Below are 23,583 nucleotides of genomic sequence, written 5' to 3' on the forward strand. Positions count from 1 at the left end.
GTTTAGAGCTCAATTCAACCTGTGTTTATAGTGTATGCTAAATGTCCGCTAGGCACTAGTTTTCAAAGCACATTCAGGCACAGATTTGCATGCGGCCATGGTCCAGGCCAGCCCTCAATACCAGAGCCACTCCCAGGCCCCTCCACACGCTTCAGGTCTCGGCAAAGTGAGGCAGACCCTGTCACCAAGGCTGCCCATCATCCTGAGCTGACAGCCTTGCCCTTTGCAGAGGAGTCCCTCCAAGGATTCAAAGGCAGGTCCTCCATGTCTTTTCCTGCAACTGCTTTCTCGCGGGGCAGGCCTGCCTCTTCGCTATGACGGCCTCACAGATGCCCTGGAGGCTGGGGGTGGACCCCTGGCAGTGACACTGCCTGCCCCGAGGGACAGTGGCTGAGTGCTCAGGCAAGGGCAGGTCACCCCTGGCCCCGATGGGTGGGGACCCGCCGGCATCTTACCTTGTACATGTTGCACAGCCCAGGCTGGCTGCGGGCATGAGAGGGCAGAGGGCTCCGGCCCGGCTTTAGCCAGGGTACCTGCCGGGGGACACAGAGTGGGCTGCGTGAGTCCGGGTGGGCGCCGCCGGCAGTGCCCCAAAGTCCTCCAGCAAATCTCCTCTAGAGCTGGCTTGGCAAGAACCCAGAGTGAAGAGGAGTGAGCAGGGAGGGGGTGGAGGATGCAGGACGACAGTGAGCGAAGAAGGCGTGTGCAGATGATAGATGATGGACGGACCAGCAAGAGGTGATGGGAGGTCAGAGGGCAGGCATGCGCCCCGGAGGACTCAGGAAATAGCAAAAGGAAAGTTCAGGGAAGAATTCTCTCCTCCAAAGTCTGTTCTGAGGCCCTGTATCAAACAATGGGACCAAGTGTTCTCAATATGGCAGCAGGCACCAGCTGTGAAAGATTTCTAGGCTCCGGGGCGGAAGGCATTTCCCAGGCCGGAGCAAAGTGCACTAAAAGGGTTTTTTGACGTCTACCGTGGAATGGATAAATTTTACATTCCACTTTCCTTGTAGAGTTGTATTTTTAGAGCAAGTGTGTTAGCTTCTGCGTTGGATTTACAAGTTGAAACTGTTCCTGCTCTATGACGGTTCAGTGAACCGAAGACGGACCTTTTCAGATTTTCTGCAGAGCATTAGGAAATAATTTTCCTTATGCTCTGCATAAGGAGCAAGTGTGCAAAGTCACTTGAGCCAATTGCTTAAAGTTGATTTTCTTGCTGGCATTCTTACTGGTGAAGGTTAGGAAATTAACACAAGTAGGAAGTTAATCTTCCTTGGCGGGAGCAGGAGCTGTGCACTCACCTGAGCTCTGCAGTTACAGATCTTCCTAAGTAGCATTTGCTTCTAACTTAATGTATTCTCTTTGTCAGTTACACGAGAGTATCTGCTATATCAATGAACTCTGAGGGCCGCAGCTGAAAGACTATTATAGGACCAAGGTAAGTGCCCTGCAAGAAGTGTCTATTTGATTATCCGCTACAGCAAAATGAAGACAGAGAAAAGAAGAGAAAGAGGAGAGAGACTTGTAGTGGTCAAGGGATGAAATCAGTGTCATAGGTTTCAGGAGATGTATTATTGGCTGCAGATGAAATGGATTCTTTTAACCAGGTTAGCAGCTGAGTATGCGTGAGAATACAGTAGTTCCGACACTGAAGAATGTGAGCACATTCTAGAAGTATTATGGTAAGTGAACACACTGGGCTTTTCAGAGGCAAATCTGTGGTGAGTGTGTGCTTAGCTGTATGTCTCATAATGGATTCTCCCTGCATGAGAGAGGCTATTTCTATATTAGCAGGAATTTCTGGTGACTTTAATTTATGATATTAAAGAGTAAGTAAACTGAGTATTTACTTTAGAGGATGTCTCTGTGGACAAGCCTGTGGGAGTTGCTGTGTTGATGAGACTTAGCTATCCCCGTAAGCAGTGACTCCCATCAGCTGGCGTCCACGCGCATGAGCAAATGCACGCTCTGCACAGGGCCAACACGCAAAGAACTTTCTATTGCTTTTCCCTCCATCTCCTACAATGGCTCTTCTTCACGAAGCGGATCATCACTGTGAGACATGTTCTTGTGGCTCTGGTGGGCTGGTATGAAGCCCCTCTACTGACTCCCCTTCTACCCATGGGGAAGGCAGGTGACTGAGGTAGGTATAAGGCGTCCCACTGATGGTTTTCAGGAAATGCAACCTGTAGCCCCAGCTGCCTGCCACTCCCAGCGCCAGGAAGAGGGAGGACAAATGCAAGGGCCAGAGAAGATGAAAGGCAAGAATAACCTCTTAGGAGAAATTGTGTGTGCTAAGTCTGCTTTTACAGGGCTCCCTCAAAAGAATTCAGTGTTCTTTAGCTGTTTCTCCTTTTTTTACTACCTTTTTATGAAGTAGGATGATTTCAGAGCATTAAGAATGTGCTGATAGACATGAAGGAAAAAACTTTACAAAAACATTGAATCAGGGTTTGATAGGAAATGTCCACAGTTCTCAAATCTGAATCAATATTTAAGTGATTTTCACGAGTGCTACTGTGTGTTTTTTTTCTAAGGATGATCTGTTCCCTCAGATGTCAAGCCAAGCTCCTAATTCACCGATCAGAATTGCCTGTTATCAAATGTCCAGACATTTTATCAAAGGAAAATCAACGATAAGAGAAATGAATGCTTTAAAATGCAAATGAGTTTAAAGAGAGGAGTTGGGTTAAGATGAGGGTCTGATGGACATGAAAGGCGGGACCACATCCAAGCCAATCACTTATCTTTACTCTTGTTTCTAATTTCTCAAGGACCCCAAGTTTCACCTTCATCTCATACACATTATCATCCTTCAGAGCCAGCACCATCCCCTCATTTCAGTGTCTTGAGGTTCCCATGACCCCCCTTGTGTGTGAGCTCCCGGGGGGCTCTGTGGGTACTGGCACCCGTGTGCACGTTCATTCAGGAAGTTCTGGCGGAGTGGACTGTGTCCGTGACAGCACCGGCCAGTGGGGTCTGCTCAACATCCACCCTGCCCTAACATTCGCAGGAGGATGCTTTGAGAGAAACAGAAGAAACTTCAGGCAGAATCAGAATAGTCATCACAGAAAGACCAGCACACCGAACTGTCAGGGGAGAAGAGAGTCCAGTGTCTTTGGGTAGTAAAAGCAGACGAGCGAGCAACTGCGACCTTCCCGCACAGGAGCTCGGGTGCCCAGACTTACCTGCCAGCTGTGTCACCAGGCCACAGAAATGCCAGCAACGCAGCACACTGATGTAAGGAGGGCAAACCAAACATGACAACTTAAAAAAGTTCACATGCAATTAGTACACTGTCCTTGGTCTGTTAAACTGTTTAATGAATGCATAAAAAGGCAGAGAAATATATAAAGCAAAAATCTCATAATAAAATAAAATCATGATACAACCACCACAGGCAATTACCATCAGATACATGACCATGATTTACAAATGTATCACTTATACAGAGGACGTTGCCACATCACTGCCAGTACAGACATATCCCGTCTAATTAACTATCGTCTATTCATACAACAGCCACAACTACAGCTCCTGAGACCACAGAAGGACACAGTGAGCAGCTGGCGACTGGGCCAGGGTAGCCTCCGATTAATAACTGATCAGGGTAATGAGACTTTGAAAGGAATGCCTATAAGAAATCTCAAAAGGTATTTGGGGGCAGAAACAAATGCACCCTCCATTTTTGGATTTTCTCTAGAAGAATCTCTGGCCAAATCTCTTATCCAATGGAGGCACTGGGTGGCCGGATCAGCTGCCACGCAGGCTCATGATGAATGAGATTGAATTTGGTTCTGGGTGCACATTGTGCTCTAGGGAGGGAGGACAGCCCTGTGAGTTTCTGCCCTCCGTGCTGTCTACTGTATCCTTCATGTGTCTCCAAATGGTACACGCCTTGTGGGATTACAGAACACAGCTACAGAATTAGGATCTCATGTTAACAATGAGGAATTAGGTTACTGTAGAACTAAAACATGTTTAATGAAATTAAAACGCAGTGGAAAAAAAATCAGGCAGCAGAACATTCTGATTAATGTACAGGGCTGACTATACCCCACAGCACTGGATGACAAACAGTTCTTCTCCTACACAGTCAGAATTAGAGGCCTGGAAGTCATACTGAATGCTGAATAGAAGAATGCTGAGAAGAGCAGGTTGATAAATGAAGGTTTTAATGTAAAACAGAAAAATAAGACGAAATCATCAGTCAGAAGCCAGCTTTCAAAAAACTCCCTGAAAGTACACAGCACGGAGAAGTGGGGGGCTGGGATGTCCTGGCTGCTTTCTGTTTTGGGAACCGTCCCGTGGCACATCACCATGTCCAGCTTAGGCGTTTTGTGAAACCTTACTTCCTCCACATAAAAAGGAAGGAACAGTTTCCAAAGCGAATGTTTCCAGGCTCTGCCTCGTGACACTCAAGTGGCCTCAGATATGAGCACTGGCACAGGAGGGATGCTGGGGAGGTCACTTGGAGAGAAGCTGCCGGGCCCAGCACACACCAGTCTTGACCCTAAGCGCCCACCCATTCCTCATGTGACCCTGACATTCTGGGGAACTGGGAAACCTGTTCCTTAAAGGCAACAACAGTCCTTTCTTTCCTCTCACAACAAAGGAGCACGTTCTCTGTGAATGCACTTTTCATTTATGGCTCTCAAAAGAATATGCCTCCTCAAGGAATTTTTAATGCACTTTTCTTGAATGTCAGCTCCCAGCAGCACCAGCGTGGGTGTGTTAGGGCATTCCCGGGCTCAGGGGCGGCCGCTCCAACATGTGGTACCAGCAGCCACGTGCCCTCAAGGGGAGGGAGGAAGAGCACAGGAGGGTGGGAGGGGGACAAACAGCCCCTTTTATAGGGTCACGGGGAGCTCCGTTCAGAGTCTCGCACGAATCTGCCAGGAAACCTTGTTCTGGATGGGAAGCGGAAGAACTGTGTGTGGGGCAGGCTGCCGTGGTCCTGAGAGACAGGGCTCGGGCCTTCCACCTCTCCCGTTTTCACACCTCTTCGGTCTATTGCAAGGACCTTCCTAGCATATAAAAACGGGGGCTCTCCTGATTTGTAAACAGAGCAACAAATAAAAATAAAAACAAAACCAAAAATTCTTCCATGGCAGCCCACACCAATGAATACCCCAGATTTTTAGGGCCACTGTGGGTTTGTAGCTGGGTGTAGAGAGAGTTAAACTTTCATCTCCCGTGTTTACGACACTTTGTGATAAAATAGTTGAGTGGAACAAATACACATCCCCACTGCGTGCTTTCCACCGGGACACCTCACAGGTTGCTGTATGATCACATGTGCAAATGTTATTATTATTATTTTTTTGCCTTTGGCATCAAAGGGCAAGCCTATTCATTAAAAAATCTTCTATATTCAACACTCAATAGTGAAAAGAATTGACATTTCAAAATTCCTAAAGCAATTATGTGAAAATTATTTTTATTTTTTAAATTTTTGAAAGTGTTTTGATTTTTCTGGGTCAGCAGCCCTGTTCTGCAAAGAGATGGACTATTTCTGAGACTAGAATGTTTTCTTTGAAAATATTGAAGAGTATAAGAGATTTAAGACAATAAAGGCTGTAATCTCACCATAAAGGAAGAAAAACATCTATGTGTTTCAATATCCTTTGGAGATCAAGTCACAATGATTGATATCAATGCTTTCACCATTTTATTTCAACTTAAACCATTATCACTGACATGAAGCTTGTTTTACAATACATACTATCCAGCGATTTCATCTTTTCTGTACAGTTTAAGTACTTTTTTTTTTTTTCTGTACCTTGAAGTAAGCAGAATAGTTCAAGCTTTCAAAACCGGCGATGCTGTATGTGTGAGGGGTGCTTAGCATAACAGCACATTTCACTGGGCAACCCGAACCATACCTATCTGGTGTGGTTTGATAGCTGGGCTTGCAAAAGTGCTTCCAGTTGAGATTAGCATTAGAAATAGGTTGGAAAACCAACATTTCAGGATGAGGGAGGACTGGCACAAAGGAAAAGAAAATGTCTACAAGTACTCTGAAAGAACTAGCCAGAATATCAATTCCATGAGTATCTAAGATATACCAAATGTCATTTACAAATAAGTCATGGCAAGTGTCACGACCTGAAATCTCCATGCAGAGCAGATGGTAGAGAAGTTAACAGTTGCCTGAAACTTCCATGTGCTTTCATGCTCACAGGAAAGGTAAAACTGACATTCATTTATCTTCAACAATTTCATGATCAATAAAGAATTTCAGTTGGAGACTAAAGCAAATTTTAGAAACTCCTTAACTCCAAGTTGCCCTATGGTTTTTATGATTGTGTGTTATCAGAATGAGGAGCTGTGTTCCACACGTTATTCAAAAGCTTTTTACACTCCCACAAGGCCTTCTAGAATTCCAGAATCAGCCTTGCACACAGGCAGAAAAACAGCTGCATCTTACAGGTTGTGAGAGAACACCCAATAAACTAGGGGCTTTTTTGGGAAAAACTTCTCTCTCTGCAAAATTACACAACCACTAAACACTCTAAACATCATGTGAAATGCTGCATTTGCGATCCGAATGGCACTCAGGGACCAGTGCTTTGATGAACCAGCAGCCACACGTTCGCCACTGACAATCAACTGCAGAAGCCACTCCTAGACACTGGACGCCACAGCAGAGTTTTTTGTGTTTTTTTTTTTTTCTTCTCCTTGTAATACATTTTTATCCACAGAACATTTGCTTTTAAATAAAGAAACCTCTAAGACTCTGTATGCAAATTAATGGAATCACAAGATAATAAAGCTTTGATTCATAGACACTCATTTATCCCTCCACCCCTTCCACTTCTCACACCACAGAGAAAGTCTGCTCAAGGCAGATTTAAACTGAGGAATTTGTTCAAAAGTCTTCCTCAGTCTTATGATTGCTGCAACATGAAGCCAGCAGCACTGACTCCTGGGAAAAATGACCATAACCCAGGGCTGAACCCCAGCGTGTGGGCCGCAGAGGCACATCAGTCATCAAGTCCGCACACGCACACCACCAGACACCCCGAGAATGTGGCTCTCTTTCCGCAATGCCCATGTCCAGGCACCCTTAGACATCCAGAATTCAGCATGTCCTCACATTTCTGAGCCACACCCCGGCCGCCATCCCTTGTGAGGAAGAGAGGGGGTGAGTTAAATGAAAATGTCCTAAGCAGCCACTCAGGCCCACACTCTTGGGCTCATATGCATTCTCCAGCATGGAACGAGACCTTAGACAGCAAGAGGCTATATGCCAGTTCTTCCTCTAACGGCTTAGTTCACCTACTGATTTCTCCTTTGCTTTTCCATTTAAACTAAAGCTCCTCTACTCCTCAGAGCTCACCTTGCCAGAGCCCCGCTTGGGCACACCCCTGTCACCGCCAAAGAAGCGCCCAATGGAGTCAAGGATGCCCGTGTCTCTGTGCCTTGGGAGGAAGCCATGCCTGGCATGGTCCATGGTACTTGCTGTGGCCAGGTACTTGGATCCGTGCCTCTGGGAGGGTCTCTTCTGTGACGCCATCACATCCAGGCTCTCGGAGGTGGCTGCACTGTCTTCTCGGATGGTCTGGAGCTCGTCGGACTCAGAGGGCCTGTCTTTGAAGGTGTTGTCCTCCCTCCCCGGGGCATCTCGGGAAAAGAGGCGGATCAAGTGGGGGCGGCTCCCTGGGTCAGCTGGGTGGGCATCCTGCCAGGCATTCTTTGGGTCCGCTGTGTGCTTGGAGTCAGTCACCGCTGTGTCCTGAGAGGAGGTCCCATTGTTCTGGTTCGCATCTGCCTCTCCTGCAAACAACAATGAGAGATGAATACGGGCCTGTGCAAAGCTGAGCGCCGGACAAAGCAGCTTTCTTTGAGGGGTCTTGACCTAGCTGTCTCCTATAAAACCCACAGAATATGTGCAGTCCTCATAAAGCCCTTGGCCTAGGACGGAGCTAACCTGGATGGAGCAGCCTTATTGCAGCTCTGGGTTTCAGAAGGTCCTGGGAATTCCTCGGTTACTCGAGATTTGGCACCCTGGGTAAAATGCACCAAGGCTTCCCGATGAAGTCGTAGGAGCACGCAGAGCAGCCACGTCAGCGTTTCTTCCTGGGTGCTGCCATGGCTGCTCCTGGAGAGCCCAGATGTGCAGGCACCTTCATGGGACACGGACTGTTTAAAAGGCCACTGGTGCATAAGTTAAATATGTAAGGATCATTTATTTCACAAAAGGTGTTTTTAGTTTTCTTGGTAGAAGCAAAAATTGCCACATTTTGCAATTCATGCATGAAAGAAGTGGGGCATTTATAATTTTTTTCAATCCCAGATTCCACAAGAGGCCTCTCGCAATAGAGAACTGCTTATTCAGGACATTTTGACTTGGCTTCTCCTCTGGAAGCAGAAACAATTAGAAATCTGAAGTGGGACTGAGAAATTTCATGTTGTATACCAGCATCTCATAGCTTTCTCCAAAAAACACAGCATTTCTGACACAAATGACAATAAATCCACTTTACTTTCAATTATAGTGTTAGGTTTAAATGAATATCATTTACTTAGTTTCCTCTCCAAACTCTATTACTTATCTACAGAAAACAGGATTCACTCACATATTCCTGTAATACCAGTCATCGATACATCTATCTGTCCATTCATCCATCCATCCATCCATTCATCCATCCATCCACCCACATATCAGTTCATTTACCCATCCATCCATCTATTCATCCATCCGTACACACCCATCCATCCATCCCCCATCCACTCATCCATCCATTCATCCATCCACTCATCCATCCACCCACCCATCCATCTATCCACTCATGCATGCATCCATCGATCCATCCATCCATCCCATCCACATATCAGTCCATTTATCCATCTATCCATCTATCCCCCATTCACTCATCCATCCACCTATCCATCCACTCATCCACTCATCCATCCATCCATCCATCCATCCATCCACTCATGCATCCATCCATTTACCTATCTGTTCACCCATGCATCCATCCATCCATTATTTGTGAGTACCAAATAGGTGTAATGTACTGTTCTAGATGTCTGAGTTACAGTGATGAACAATATGTGGTTCTTGTCCTCGTGAAACCTACATTCTAGTGGGGAAAGCAGGTGAAAATGTATGTTATGGATTGAATAGTATCCCTCCAAATGATACATCCACATCCTAACCTCTGTACCTGTGAATGTGACCTTATTTGGAAATAGGATATTTGCAGATGGAATCAAGTGAAGATGAGGTCATTCTGCAGTGGGGTGGGCCCTACTCCAATCACTGGTGTCCTTGTCAGAAGAGAGCAGTTTGGACACAGGCACAGATGCCCAGGGAAGAGGTGTGAAGACGGAGGCAGAGCCTGGTGGGGTCCATCTACAAGCCGCAGAACACCAAGCACTTCTGGCACCACCAGGAGTAAGAGACATGGAGCAAATTCTCCTGCAGAGCCTTCGGGGGAAGCAGGGCTCTGCAGACATCTCAGCTTGAGATTGCCGGCCTTCACAATGATCACAGCTAAGCTCCCAGCATGTGGTAATTTGTCTTGGCAGCCCCGGGAGACTCATGCAATGTGCAACTTCACATCAGGCAAGAGAACAGGAAAGCAGAGAGGGCTTGGGTCAGCAGAAGGTCCTTGTGGAAGTGACATCTGGACACGATGAGAGTCTGGGCCCTGCGAGGACTTGGGGAAGTTGGGGAGGATGCTTCTGGCAGAGGGGAAGGCAGGGCCCCTGGAAACCTGTGAGGAATCGGCTTACAGGTGGCAGAAGCAGCAGGAGAGTGGTCATGCTGGTCCTGGATCTGGGAGGACAGCCGGGCTGAGAACGTCCTGGGCCAGGCAGTAACCTGGGGTGCAGGAGGCCTGTGTGGGTCCGGGAGGACAGCCGGGCTGAGAACGTCCTGGGCCAGGCAGTAACCTGCGGGGCAGGAGGCCTGTGTGGGTCCGGGAGGACAGCCCGGCTGAGAATGTCCTGGGCCAGGCAGTAACCTGTGGGGCAGGAGGGCTGTGCAGAGAACTGACCATCTCCGCGCAGCAGCAGGGGTGTCACAGCCTTGATGACTGTGAACAGACGGTGGAAAGGGCAGAGCAGGCGGCTATGTGGTAAGAAGACAGGGCTTGGTCTGGGAAGCAGCAGGGCCTGGGGAGGGAAGATTCTGGTGGACAGCCTCTGTGGAGGGATACGACTGAGATGGTAGGACCCAGATGCTGGGGGCATCTTGGCTTCCATCCTGAGCAGTCGGGAGAGGGACATGGACTGGGAGTCTGGCTGGGACACTAAGGAAAGAAGGGTCTCTGTCCTGGGGTGGGGGAGTGGGGAGAGTGGCTGCAGGTGGCCTGGTTGGGGAAGGTGTAGACAGGGAACCAGTGAACAGCTGAGAATGCATGCCTGCCAAGTGACCAAGAGTGAGCAGTGGACAGATCTTCTAGGTCGGTTTCCACAAAGAACTTCTTTTAATAACTGCCCTGGGGTCCCCGTGACCCCTCCAGTTTCCCTGACTTGCTAGGAGAGCTCCCGGGACTTAGGATATGATCCTGTCACTGCTATGACTCATTGCAATGAGAGGTGCATGGTGAAGTCCAGGAACCCCTCCTCAAAGAGTCACATGGGAGGCTGAATCTCCAAGCACATGCCGTGACCCGTGTGAAATGCTCACGTGCCGTGACCCCACGCATGAAATGCTGTCTGTTAGGGAGGCTTGTTAGAGACCCTTCCCCAGGGCTTTACTAGGGGCTGGTCTCATAGGCTGCCTCGCTTGGTGCCACCAAGATTCCAGGCTCCAGAGGAAAGAGGCCGTTTCACACAGACCATGTGGTGCTCACAGCTGTTCAGGCACAGCAAACCGCCCTCCTGGTTAGGGCATGGTGGGTGGGAGCACTCTGGAAACCTGCCTTCCCAGACCACACCCCAGGACCTAGCTCGCCACAGGCCTGCCTGAGAGTGGACGGTCCCAGCCCTCCGGTGTGGACTCTTTTCTGCACAATTACTAAGAGGTGGGAAAGTCATAAACACATTGGTGAGGAAAAGATGTTTCTCATGTGGTTTGGTTCACACTAAAAATACTTTGAGGGCATTTCTTCACGTGGATTGAGAAGACACTCAACTTGGGAGATGTTAGGTTGTTAAACTAAATATCTGGAAGAGTGCTGTCCCCTGAGAACGCGTCCTCCACCCTCCACTCCGTACAGCGTCGGTATCGGCAGCTCTGCGGATGAAGCCATCAGAGCGGCCTCTGGGATGGAAGACGCCTCCTCTCTCAGCAGCAGCTCTCAGGGAAAAGTGGGGCAGACGCATTTCCCACCTGAGTTAAGTGCGTACTCGGTAAGTTTAGGTGACCCCCCGCTCCTTTGCACACGCACCAGTGTGTACACATACACACATGCACACACACGCAGACAGGCAGAGTACCAACAGAATTGGAACCCAGGTTCAGCAATTCTTGTAGAAACTTTAAATAAAAATGCAATTGCCTCTTGCATTAATAGCACTATTGACTAAGCCAGATGACAGCCTGCTAGCCTCCCGGGTGGCTGACCTTGGGCGATACTGTAGATAAAACAGTACCTGTGAAGATGCACCTTCTATCTTTTTTTTTTTTTTTTTTTTTTTTTTAGACGGAGTCTCGCTCTGTCGCCCAGGCTGGAGTGCAGTGGCGCGATCTCCGCTCACTGCAAGCTCCGCTGCCTCCCAGGTTAACGCCATTCTCCTGCCTCAGCCTCCCTAGAAGCTGGGACTACAGGCGCCCGCCACCACGCCCAGCTAAATTTTTTTTTGTATTTTCAGTAGAGACGGGGTTTCACCGTGTTCGCCAGGATGGTCTCGATCTCCTGATCTCGTGATCTGCCCGTCTTGGCCTCCCAAAGTGCTGGGATTACAGGCGTGAGCCACCGCACCTGGCCACTTTTTTTTTTTTTTATGGAGTCTCACTCTGTCGCCCAGGCTGGAGTGGGATAGCACAATCTCAGCTCACTGCAACCTCCACCTCCTGGGTTCAAGCCATTTTCCTGCCTCAGCCTCCCAAGTAGCTGGGATTACAGGTGCCCGCCACTATGCCCAGCTAATTTTTTGTATTTTTAGTAGAGACGGGGGGGTGGGGGGGCTGGTCTCAAACTCCTGACCTTGTGATCCGCCCGCCTCGGCCTCCCAAAATGATGGATGACAGGTATGAGCCACTGTGCCCAGCCTCTACTTTTAAGCCATCGTGAGCACTTGGACTCCAATGTGGCTCCTTTCTTTATTTCTCAGTGTATATCCCAGGGTCTCTGCCTAACTGCAGTGGGCGGCCTTTTTTGAATCTGTCTGAGAACGCACCGTGACACAGGCGCCTTCAGCACTGCGGTCTCACCTGGGGGGTGCGAGGAGGGGAGGGCACCAGTTCTGGGGGGTGGTGGCACGGGAAGAGTGAGGCAGGGCTGCTTTCCTTCTGCTACTTATATTCGTGGAAGTTTGCACACTTACAACTCTCACTCATCGGAAAAAAGATTCCAGTGCTTCTGATTTTTTAAAATAAAAATCGCCTGGGTCAAGAAACTGCCCTGTAAACGAGATGTATCATGCAGTCCACATAAGACCTGGTTCCAAGGCAGGTTAACCTGCTCTCACATACATTATAGATGTTTTGCTAACAACAAAGTGTAAGGCCAGCAGTTGGAACCCAGGGTCGCGGTGGTCTTGTCCGTGCACTCAAGGGAGTGCATACAGCTGCCAGTGTGTCTGTGCTGGCTGAGCCCTATGCCTGAAAAATAGGTCACCTGCTCCAGGACAAGTGCGGAAAAGGAAGGACCAGGTGGGGCGGCAGACTTTGGTGGCACCGTTCTTCCAGGACCACTGGTGAAATTCAACAATGTAAGAACACTAAGTTTTATAACATATTATTAAATACATCGTTGCATTGTAGTGTTTGAAAAAGCAACATGAAGAATATCGTGGTCAGTACAAAGCTGTAGTTTTGCAGGGATGCAATGCTTATTTATAGGTTGCAAGAACAACAGAAATAATTCGTCTGATTTTATAGCTGTGCTTTATATTCTCTAGCTAATATAAATTAATGCAAATGTGAAAGGAAAACAATAGCTATATTGTACATAATTAAACGCATTAACAAAACACAAGAACATCTGAATACTAATATTTTTACAACAGTTGGGCTTTGTGTCCCTGAATGCGGTTATTTGTGAGGCACAGAGAAGGGCATTTTTGTCCCCAAAGTAGCTTCTCCCAACACATAAGAAGTATGCGAAGAAGTCTAAATCTACGGATGTGCGGCATTTTTGGTAGGAGCAAGTGCAGTTTAGTCCGTTAATGCTGCCTTCAGTGACACAAAATCCCAATGCAGACTTTTAAGTTTGGGTATTTACAGAAGAGAGCATTTATTACACAATTAGTGAAACATGTAGATTTACATTTTCCAAAATACGTACTTATAATATTTTCTGTCGTATTAATCAAGTTCTGCAATTGCAGGAAAACTTGCTTAAACTTCAACACCACACCTTGATCTTATTGCTAGAACAATGCTGGCCTTTAGAAAGCGGTGATATTCAAATCACTGACCATATGTGAGCAACAGCAGGGGTATCACGTATCTCCGAGTGGTTTCTGAGGCACAAAAATGCGCAGCAGGACGCAGCTGTGATATTTGGGGGATAGCGTTTACTATCTAAAGAAACTCAGGCGTCACGACCTGAGGAAGCTCATCCTCCACTCAGGTGATGTTAATGAAAGACCACGTGGCCTCATTCTGACAGTGTGACTGGCTGCTTCCAGCGCCTCGTCCCCAGCACACAAGTGTTGCCAGGTCCTGCCACTCCTTTCTTTGGACTATTTCTTATGTGACCACAACCCCCCTTTCCTTGGCTTGCTGCCGCTTTCTACTGGGGCTCCCACTGCAACATCGTGGCTAATTCCCTCCTCTCCAGGCTCCCTTCATGGTTCCACTGCCTGCACAACCACTGGAACCATCCGTAAAGGGCTTTGCAACACAAGGCCCCTAACTCATGTGCCTGCATGGACTCCTCATTCTTGAGCTCCAAGGACACACTCCTCTGTCTGCCTGTGGGTTCCCTTGTTCTCCTCCGCGGCGCCATGTGCATTGCTGCAGGCCCTTGACCTCTGTGGTCTCAAAAATGGCCATGCTGCTGCCTCTGCCTCCAGGTCCCCACCCTGGGGAGGCTGGCCCTCAGAGGCCCAGACACCCTTCTCCGAGTGCGTCTTACCCTCCAGCACCACAGAGTCACTCCTTAGTTCTCTTCTAATCGCCTCATATTTGCTTTGTTCTCTCCAGTCATGTGACCTCCTCTCCAAGGGCCAGGGACCAGGCTCTCTTCTCTAACATATCTGGGATGGTGCAGGGCCTCCATAGATGTCCAACAAGCATTGAATGTTTGCTAATAAAAGATGCTGATATTTTCTGGAGTATACTCCAAAAGGAAAGACACCAATTCCCCCACTCTTCTTTGCTAGAAAAACTTAGATATTGGCATGATAGCTGTTAAGCTGTTTTTTATACACTTGTTTTTAAGTCAGCCTCTATACCCATGGTCTCAAGCAAGCTGGTCCAACCTGTGGCCCACAGGCTACACGCAGCCCCGATGCCTTTGAACGCAGCCCAACACAAATTCATAAACTTTCTTAAAGCATTATGAGTTATTTTGTGACTTTTTTTTCTTTTTAGCTCATCAACTATTATTAGTGTATTTTATGTGTAACCCAAGACAATTCTTCTTCTTCTAATGTGGCTCAGAGAAGCCAAAAGATGGGACGCCCATGGTCTAAAGAATTCTGTTTAGAAATTAATTTCAGTAGGAAAATTTCACTCTTTCTGGTTCTGCAGAGAGTTTTCTAATATGGTAAATAAAACCATTTAGCATGGCTCTGAAGTTCCGGAATAAAGAATTAAACTTTTCAGCTCTATCCTTTCCTAAAGTCCAAACCCTAATTTATGCTTTTGGATGTATTGCTTGGATGAAACATGGATGGCCGAGTGGGACCGCCCTCGACAAGCCCCAGGCCCACGTGCTCTGCAACTTTCTTGGAGCAAACCAAAGCATGTGGGTGGCGGAGACCCGGCGACGTGGCAGCGCCCGGCCGGCAGTCACCAGGGTGGGGCTGAGGCCAGGGCTGGAGGTCTGTGCAGAACCACAGGGAAGGACCTTGGAGGCCGACCTGAGTCCCTCCACTGAACAGCCAATGTGCTCCAGCCAGTCACTAAGCCCAGCTGTTCCTCCATTTCTGTGTTCATGAGATGGGAGCATTCATTTCTATTCTTATCTTAAATATCCCCAGACGCTTTTCCGCAGCAGCACACTGTGACCTGGGTGACATGTTCTCCCCATGCCACCCTCCCACAAATGCTGCTTTCCACCCGCAGCACCTGCAAAGAGTGGCAGAGAGGGCGCTCCAGAGCAGACTGCAGGCGTTTTGGGAGATGCATGTATGCATTCTCGTAACTCTCAGAGGCGGGTGGTTTTAGTAGCCCATTTATTCACACCAGAAACTGAGGCTCAGCAAAGTTAAGCTGGGATTGATGGAGGAGCTGCCGTTCACTCCTGCCTAAACTCCCTCCATATGTTCTAGAAACGCAGGCGATCCCCCACCTCTGGCTGTCTGACACCAGCCCTTCTCCAGCCCAAAGTGGCTTTCACTGCAGCCAGGCTTTTCCTGTCAGGGTAAAATTGAACTGCAGATAATCGATGGCTGACACATCTGTGACTAGCAGTCGCCTCACGGAGGGCTGACCAGGAGACACCCAGAGGCTTTCTGATCTGTGCCGAGCCAAGAGCTGAGCCAGGGCCCCCGTCTGCAGCCACAGGGACCTCGGGTGCACTCTGCGGTCTCGGTGCACCAAGGCCACCTGGGCGTCGATACGTTAATGACTGTTCAACATGAACAGAAGCCGAGTCCCAGACTCCAGGACATTCAACACCCATCTGACAGTCTGTCCAAGTATCACCCCGCAACAGTATGAAGCTCAGCGTGCAACAGCTCCAGGCTGGTTTAGGAAACTCCCACTCTCATCTTGCTCTAATCAGAACATGGCAGGAATCAGATATCCATACCTGACTGTCTCCAATAGAATGGTGATGACAGAGTGGACACTGTCCTCTATTGAAATACTGTTTTTTTAACCTAGAGCATATTTCTCGTGCTCTATTCCCCTGCATCTGTGGAAATCACATTGCACAAGTAACTTCCATCAAAACCAGCACGTGTGAGAGACAAGCATCCGGGCTCCCAGGCACACCCCACACCGAGTAAACCAGGAGGCGGAGGCTGGGGCTCCGCTGCTGCCTTTCTGGCACAGGCAGAGGAGCCCGGGACAGCGGGTGACTCCCTCTCAGAAAAGCCGCCCTTCTCCCAATGCCCTGCGGCACCGTGAGTGCAGTTATCATCTGGCTCGCTGAGCTCCCAGCCTGTGCGATGGAACCTGCTGAACTGCGGAGCCTGGGATGAGGCTGAGCCTCTTGCTTTTCCTGTGTCGAGTTTGGTCTCGACCACCCTGCATGAATCTTTGCGCTTCCAATGCTCTGGTCAGGGGGCCCTGCTGCCTCGTTTCAGGAACGGTGCCTGCGGGCTGCTGTCTGTGCCTGAACTCAGTGCTTTTCACCCTGGCTTGACCCCCGGAGGGCGGCTGTCAGCCGCAAGGAGAGGCTCGCTGGTGAGACCTTCTGAATTTGCAACTTTGTTCGAAAGCCAGGGGTTTTCAGGCCAACAGGAATGCATTTAGTTAGTAATCCAGAGCATGCCATAGTAAAACATAACGAATAAACCCAGAATACAACGTAACTCGGAAATCACCTTCTCCGCGAAGGCAACCACGCTACTCAATGTAACTGCAACACGGTGGACTTCTGTGGATGCGATGATACTGTCCTTCTTTTCACTACAATCAATTTAATGTTGTCCCCTATTATCAGAGATCTCAAAACATGAGACCTAAGGGATCATCCAAATATAATTTCACTAGGGAAGCTTAATAAAATGTCATATTCATGGCCAAGCAGATCTAAATGAGACAGAAGGCGATGAAAATCACCACCCCTCAGGTAACTGGAGGGCTTCTCAACAGTAAGCTCCAAGACACACAGCCGAGGCTTTGCCTGCCGTAAGCCACCACCGTGGGCTTATTTTATGTATTTGCGTCGTTCCCATCTAAATGGGGATTCCCAGACTTCGTGGGCCAGTAAAATAGGAAAAGTTAGGGATGAAAATGATGGGCCTTTGTATTGCCACCTCAAAACTTCCAAGTTTTTATTTTGCCAGCTAAGACATTTTTAAAAAAGCAGACAATGACCATGTCCTGGGAATATAATTTCACAAAAGAAAGAATTTTGGAATCCATAGAATGGGAAGAGCCTCTCCTCAGGAGGAAAGGCTGTGGAATACACTTAGCTTCATAAAAGTGACATTGTAGGGTCGCTTTTCGATCTGCTGCAAAGACCTTGTATCTGCCCACACACGCCTGCCAGCACACGCCTGCCCGCACACGCCTGCCGAGGCCCACCGAGCAGAGGCTGCAACGTCCAGCCCAGCGGGCGTCCCGCTGGGCAGGGGCAGGGCCAGGGAAAGTGTTAGGGAGCCCCAGGTCTCCGACAGATATGACATTCAGATGCAGCTCCCTGCCCTCTGCACACATTCCAGACCCCACAAGCCCCTTACATACACACAGAGTTCACAACTCTCATTTTGCTGCAGACCACTAAAAACGTCCCCATGGAGGGGCTTTTGGTAACCACTTTTCTGTATATTTTCAACATGATGTCCACTAGATATTTTGACAGAAAAAATTTATTTATTTATTTATTTATTTAGAGATGGGGTCTTGCTTTGTTGCCCCTGCTGGAGTGCAGTGGCTTGATAATACCTGACTGCAGCCTCAACTTTCTGGACTTAGGTGATCCTCCCACCTCAGCCTCCCAAGGAGCTGGGACTACAGGTACATGCGACCATCCCAGCCAATTTTTAATTTTTCCTTTTGTAAAGACAAGGTCTTGCTATGTTGCTCAGGCTTGTCTCAAACTTCCAGCCTCAAGCCATCCTCCTGCCTTGGCTTCCCAAGTAGATGGCATGAGCCACTGCCCCCACTAATTTTTTAAACTTTTTGTAGAGATGGGGTCTTGCTGTATGTTTCCCAGACTCGTCTCAAACTGCAGGTCTCAAGCAATCCTTCTGCCTTGGCCTCCCAAAGTGCTGAGATTATAGGAATGAGCCACTGTGCCCATCCCTGATTTATTTCAGAGATCAATATAATAATAGACTCACCTGTTCTCCACATTTTTACCTTGGCTTTAAAAGCAATATTTTTTTGGTAGCATATCTAGTTAGGTTTAAAGCCTAGAGTACACTTTTGGTTAGTTTTGAGTGTTTTAAGATCTCATAAAATGACCACACACACACACACACACACACACACACACACACACGTCACCACTGACCTGATTTGACAGATCTGTCCTCTACCACAAGGAAATTTAGTCCAGGGACTAGGAATTTTCCTGGCTCAAAAATCCAGGTTTCCAGCTTACGGTCCACAGATATCCTTCTTGTAGGTCTGACCCCCACGGGGAACCCAGACACAGTCTTAGGGGTCTCATAGGGCCCCCCTCCCAGGCCACCAAAATGCACTTCCAGATGATCTTTTTAGGGCCTAGAGTCCACACGATTGCCTAAGGAAATGTTGGGGATCCATAACATTAAAATACAAGCAACTGGAAAGGAGAGTCCCCAGAGGCTCAGGCAATGGTTAGGAGGCTGGGAATGGCTCCTGGAAATATTACTGCTTCTTCCTTTATTTTCCATTATTGGCAATCTAGCTATAAGGCCATACAGTATCCGAGGCAGAAAGTACTGGAAGGAGACCCAAGAGCCCATGGTACTATTCACACAGGGACTCCGCGTGGAAGGAGCTCTGAACAGGGAAGCCACTTTTGAGGGCTGACGAGGCCTCCACACAGGGACGGGAAGGGATGGGCCGCTTTGGGTCCTTCTGTCTTAAATGCACAATGGCAGAATTCACTGCAGCAGGACAGCCCTGCGGTTCCGGTACGCGGTACAATTTTCTCTGACAGTGATTTGTAATCTGGTTTTCTAGCCCACACTCGCTTTAGGAAGTATTTTCCAAAAATAAATCTATATATCCAAATACACCAAAATGTGTCATTTTCCACCATTGTTCAAATTAATCCGTAGCTGCTAACTGAAAACAGCAGCATGGAACAGGTCAAGGAAACTATTATTGTGGAATTCACACAATGGAAAAATGTTTAATTATTTGGTTTGTGATTTGGTGTTTTTAAAGTCACACTTTTTAAACATATACATTTCTCCCATACCCTTTTATCAGACGGTATCTTCAAGGTGACTGAGGCTACCGGGGCCACTGTGCGATCTAGATTCCTGTAACTGACCCTATTTCAGACCTTCTCTTATGGGGACCAGTCGTCACAGCAAAATAGGAGTCTGCACACCCAAGTTCAAGTTCAAGCCCTTCAGAGGGGCAACCTGGTATCTGTGGAAGAGGGGATTCTGAAGTCACAACACCATTCTTTATGGTCAAGAAACTCTAAAGCTATATAGACACTGTTTTAGAGAAATAAAGAAAAGTTATCCAGTTCTTCAGCCATTGCAAAAAAAAAAAAAAAAAAAGTTCTATTTTCAGAAAATCAAAAGAAGGTGATATTTTTTCCTCTAGCCCAGGAAAAACCATATAAAAACTCCACACTAAACTGAAATAAGATAATACAACTTTCCTCTAGTGGCCTTTCTAAATTTCAATTCTCAATTTGCTTCTAATGGTGGGAAGATGTTTTGGACTTGTTACAATTGGCTTTTTACCTAAAGCAATTTGGCAGACGCCAGACAGACCCCCGAGGCTGTGAGCACGCCGGCCCTCCTGCCCATCCTCTCATACTCCCTGCCGGCCACCGCCTGCCCTGCCAGCCTCTGCTCAGAGCCTCTGCCCTCGCCTGCAGACACCTCCAATTCCCCCACAAGCGCAGATTTCAGGAACACGTAAAGAAAGCTAAGAAAAAGGAAGCAGGGAGTATCCCGTTTGTTCAGACCTGAAGCCGGTCGGGTTCTCATTTTTGTGGATGTTTTGAAGCCGGTAATTCAGCATCTGGACAGTTTCCACGGTACTGTTCCGTAAGTGAGCTCCTAAATGTCCTTAACGCTGGGTGTGCTGACATACCTGATAGAAGAACATCTTTTTGCGTTTTACATGCTAAGCTGCAAAACAAACAATGCACCAGGGCCTATGTGCAGACCAGCAGCCTCTTGGCATGACGGGGGCATTGACCGTGCAGCTCTGTTGGCTCTGACGGGTTCCTGGTCAGTGCCTCTCCATTTGGCCACCTTGGACAGGCTGTACGCTGGCTGCAGAGTGGGCCGCAGGTGACCTCTCGCATGGATGGGGAGAGGCTTACAGGCTGTGCCCAGTGGGAACCAGCGCTTGTGTTGAGCTCTCGGCTCCAGCTCCTGTCCAGCAGATAGATGGTCTGCTTCCTGCCCATGAAGAGTCGGACAGAAACTTTGAGCGATGGCAATGGCAACATGTGTGTTTTCTGGGGGTGGAGGTGAGGAGAGCTTGGGGCTAAAGATGCAGGACTGAGCTTTAAGCTTTGGCCCCTTATCCCACTGGAGAAGGCGCCGGGGGTACCCAGGGCCTCCACTCTCCCGGCCCCTCTCAAGGAGGCTGAGCCCTGCAGAGAGTCGTGGAATTTGGAAGTGTGGGCCAGGGCCGAAGAGGACCCTCCTTGTTTGTGGAATACTTGTGTCACAGCATGCTGTGCTCGGGGCCACCAGGGAGGGCAAAGGAAACAAAAAGGGCCATGGTGTGGCCCGTGGATTTGCTATGGCAGAAATTCTGCATCTATGAGAGGCATGTGGCCGCCTGCCAGGCTACCCGCAGAGATTTCTTGAAAACTTTCCCACAAACGAGGCTCATCAACCCACCCAGCTCACACCAATGCCTCCTTTGTGTGCCCAGAACATATAGTTTTTATTTGCTCCACATAGCTCACCCCTGGAGCCTCCCACGGCAGGGAAGGGGCCACAGGAGAGGCAGCCGTGTGCTAGGGGAGCCTCAGGAGGGTGGGGACGGGGTCACTGAGGCACGGCCATGCATTGGCCAGTCACCCCTGTGAGGCTGCACACACGGAGCTCAAGTGTCTTCCTCCTTCAATGCGGCGAGAGTCCCTATGCCCAGTGTCCCTAACACGGTTGGTGTAGAGATAAGAGATTCTTAAATAGCCCAGTATTCATGCAGGTTCGGTTATGCTGTGCAGCCTCTGGTGAATTTCACAGTGACTTGTACCTACACTGGACAGACCCAGAGCAGTCATAAGAAAGTGGCATCACAGGCAGTGCCAGGAATTGCTTCTCAGTGGGGAGCAAATAACTTAAACAATTATTCCTAGCTCTTGGCCGGTTTGACATAGTGGCAGCTCAAAACACACTAGTTGAACGGAGTTGAATTTGGACTTTTAGAAAGGGTCTGGAGGCAAACAAGGCTGACTTTGTCTAATTTTTTATTTTTAGAGGTCGAGTCTCACCCTGTGATCCAGGCTGGAGTGCAGAGGCAGGATCTGGGCTCACTATAGCCTCCACCTCCCAGGTTCAAGTGATTCTCCTGCCTCAGCCTCCTGAGTAGCTAGGATTACAGGCATGCGCCACCATGTCCAGATAATTTTTACACTTCTAGTAGAGATGGGGTTTTTGACATATTGGCCAGGTTGGTTTTGAACTCCTGGGCTCAAGTGATCTACCTGCCTTGGCTTCCCAAAGTGCTGGGATTATGGGTGTGAGCCGCTACACCCAGCCAAACATGGCTGACTTTGATTCTTCCATCACCTACTATGTGACCTTGAGCACATAATTTAATCTCTTTAAGGCTTGGCTGCCTCATTTGCAAAACTGATATAACAACTGGAGCTCCCCGTGGATTGCTCTGATGAGTGCTTGCAGTGCATGTCATAAAATGTCCTTGGTTCTGGTGCACAATTAGGGCTTTTGCTGTTGTTGCTATCCAAATGTTTCTAAAACTACTCTGGAAACACCTTGTGCACGGGAGTAAGGCCCTATACAGTTTTCATCCTTCCACCCATCTCCCATCCATCATTTACCCATCCATATATCCATCCATCCATCCATCCATCCATCCATCCACTCACCCATCTACCAGTCCACTCATCCATTCATCCACCCGTCTACCCATGTATCTACTCATCCATCCATATATCAATTTTTCCCATATATCAATTTATCCATCTATCCACCCATCCATTCACCCAGCATCTGCCCATCTGTCTATCAACCTATCCATCAATCCATCCACACATCCATCCATCCATCCACCCACCCACCCACATATCCATCCATCCATCTATCCATCCACACATCCATCCATCCATCCACCCACCCACCCACATATCCATTTATCCATCTATCCATCAATACATCCATCCATCCATCCATCCATCCATCCACCCACATATCCATCCATCCATCCACCCACCCATCCACCCACATATCCATCCATCCATCCGTCCGTCCATCCGTCCGTCCATCCATCCACCCATCCACCCACATATCCATCCATCCATCCGTCCGTCCATCCATCCACCCATCCACCCACATATCCATCCATCCATCCGTCCGTCCATCCATCCATCCATCCATCCACCCACCCATCCACCCATCCACCCATCCACCCACATATCCATCCATCCATCCGTCCATCCATCCATCCATCCATCCATCCACCCACCCACCCATCCACCCACCCACCCACATATCCATCCATCCATCTATCCATCAACACATCCATCCATCCATCCATCCACCCACCCATCCACCCATCCACCCACATATCCATCCATCCATCCATCCGTCCATCTGTCCGTCCATCCATCCACCCATCCACCCACATATCCATCCATCCATCCGTCCGTCCATCCATCCATCCATCCATCCACCCACCCACCCACATATCCATTTATCCATCTATCCATCAACACATCCATCCGTCCATCCATCCATCCATCCACCCACCCACCCACCCACATATCCATCCATCCATCCGTCCGTCCATCCATCCATCCATCCATCCACCCACCCATCCACCCACCCACCCACATATCCATTTATCCATCTATCCATCAACACATCCATCCATCCATCCATCCATCCATCCATCCATCCACCCACCCATCCACCCATCCACCCACATATCCATCCATCCATCCATCCGTCCATCCGTCCGTCCATCCATCCACCCATCCACGCACATATCCATCCATCCATCCGTCCGTCCATCCATCCATCCATCCACCCACCCACCCACATATCCATTTATCCATCTATCCATCAACACATCCATCCATCCACCCACCCATCCACCCATCCACCCACATATCCATCCATCCATCCGTCCGTCCATCCGTCCGTCCATCCACCCACCCACCCATCCACACATCCACCCATATAGCCATTTATCCATCCATCCATCCACCCATCCATCCACACATACCCATTTATCCATCCATCCACACATCCACCCATCTGATACTCACATAGTGCCTTGAGTTAGGCACAGTTCTA

General features: G+C 48.6%; 2 protein-coding genes across 7 annotated transcripts in view; both read right to left on the reverse strand.

The window, feature by feature from the left end:
• MBP (myelin basic protein) overlaps window positions 1–23,583 on the reverse strand; it is a 155,431-nt gene that overhangs the window by 30,153 nt on the left and 101,695 nt on the right. For 3 of the 6 annotated variants that reach the window (XR_004428433.1, XM_033176225.1, XM_033176215.1), the window contains exons 4-5: window positions 7,343–7,779; window positions 456–533 (exon numbers count right to left, since the gene is read on the reverse strand). Coding sequence is in view for 4 of the 6 variants with exons in the window: in XM_033176225.1 (XP_033032116.1) it covers window positions 456–533; window positions 7,343–7,779 (515 nt within the window). In the remaining 2 variants the exon portion in view is untranslated. The remainder of the gene's footprint in view (window positions 1–455; window positions 534–7,342; window positions 7,780–23,583) is intronic. The other 3 variants (XR_004428434.1, XM_033176248.1, XM_033176234.1) reach the window with 1 other exon arrangement.
• On the reverse strand, window positions 8,874–11,665 carry LOC117062570. The gene is made up of 2 exons (XM_033176266.1): window positions 9,975–11,665; window positions 8,874–9,903 (listed from the first exon to the last, which is right to left on the reverse strand). The coding sequence occupies exons 1-2, from the start codon at window positions 10,237–10,239 to the stop codon at window positions 9,566–9,568; spliced, it is 603 nt and encodes a 200-aa protein (XP_033032157.1). The 5' UTR covers window positions 10,240–11,665; the 3' UTR covers window positions 8,874–9,565.

The sequence above is a fragment of the Trachypithecus francoisi genome, unplaced genomic scaffold, assembly GCF_009764315.1.
Source record: "Trachypithecus francoisi isolate TF-2019V2 unplaced genomic scaffold, Tfra_2.0 Contig01474, whole genome shotgun sequence".
Classification (NCBI taxonomy): Eukaryota; Metazoa; Chordata; class Mammalia; order Primates; family Cercopithecidae; genus Trachypithecus; species Trachypithecus francoisi.

Coding starts and splice junctions, on each gene's coding strand:
- LOC117062570 (XM_033176266.1), bottom strand. CDS start 10,239: ATGTCCCTCTCCCGACTGCTCAGGATGGAAGCCAAGATGCCCCCAGCA. Junction 9,904..9,974: donor ACAGCCCTCCTGCCCCACAG/GTTACTGCCTGG, acceptor CCTGCCCCGCAG/GTTACTGCCTGGCCCAGGAC.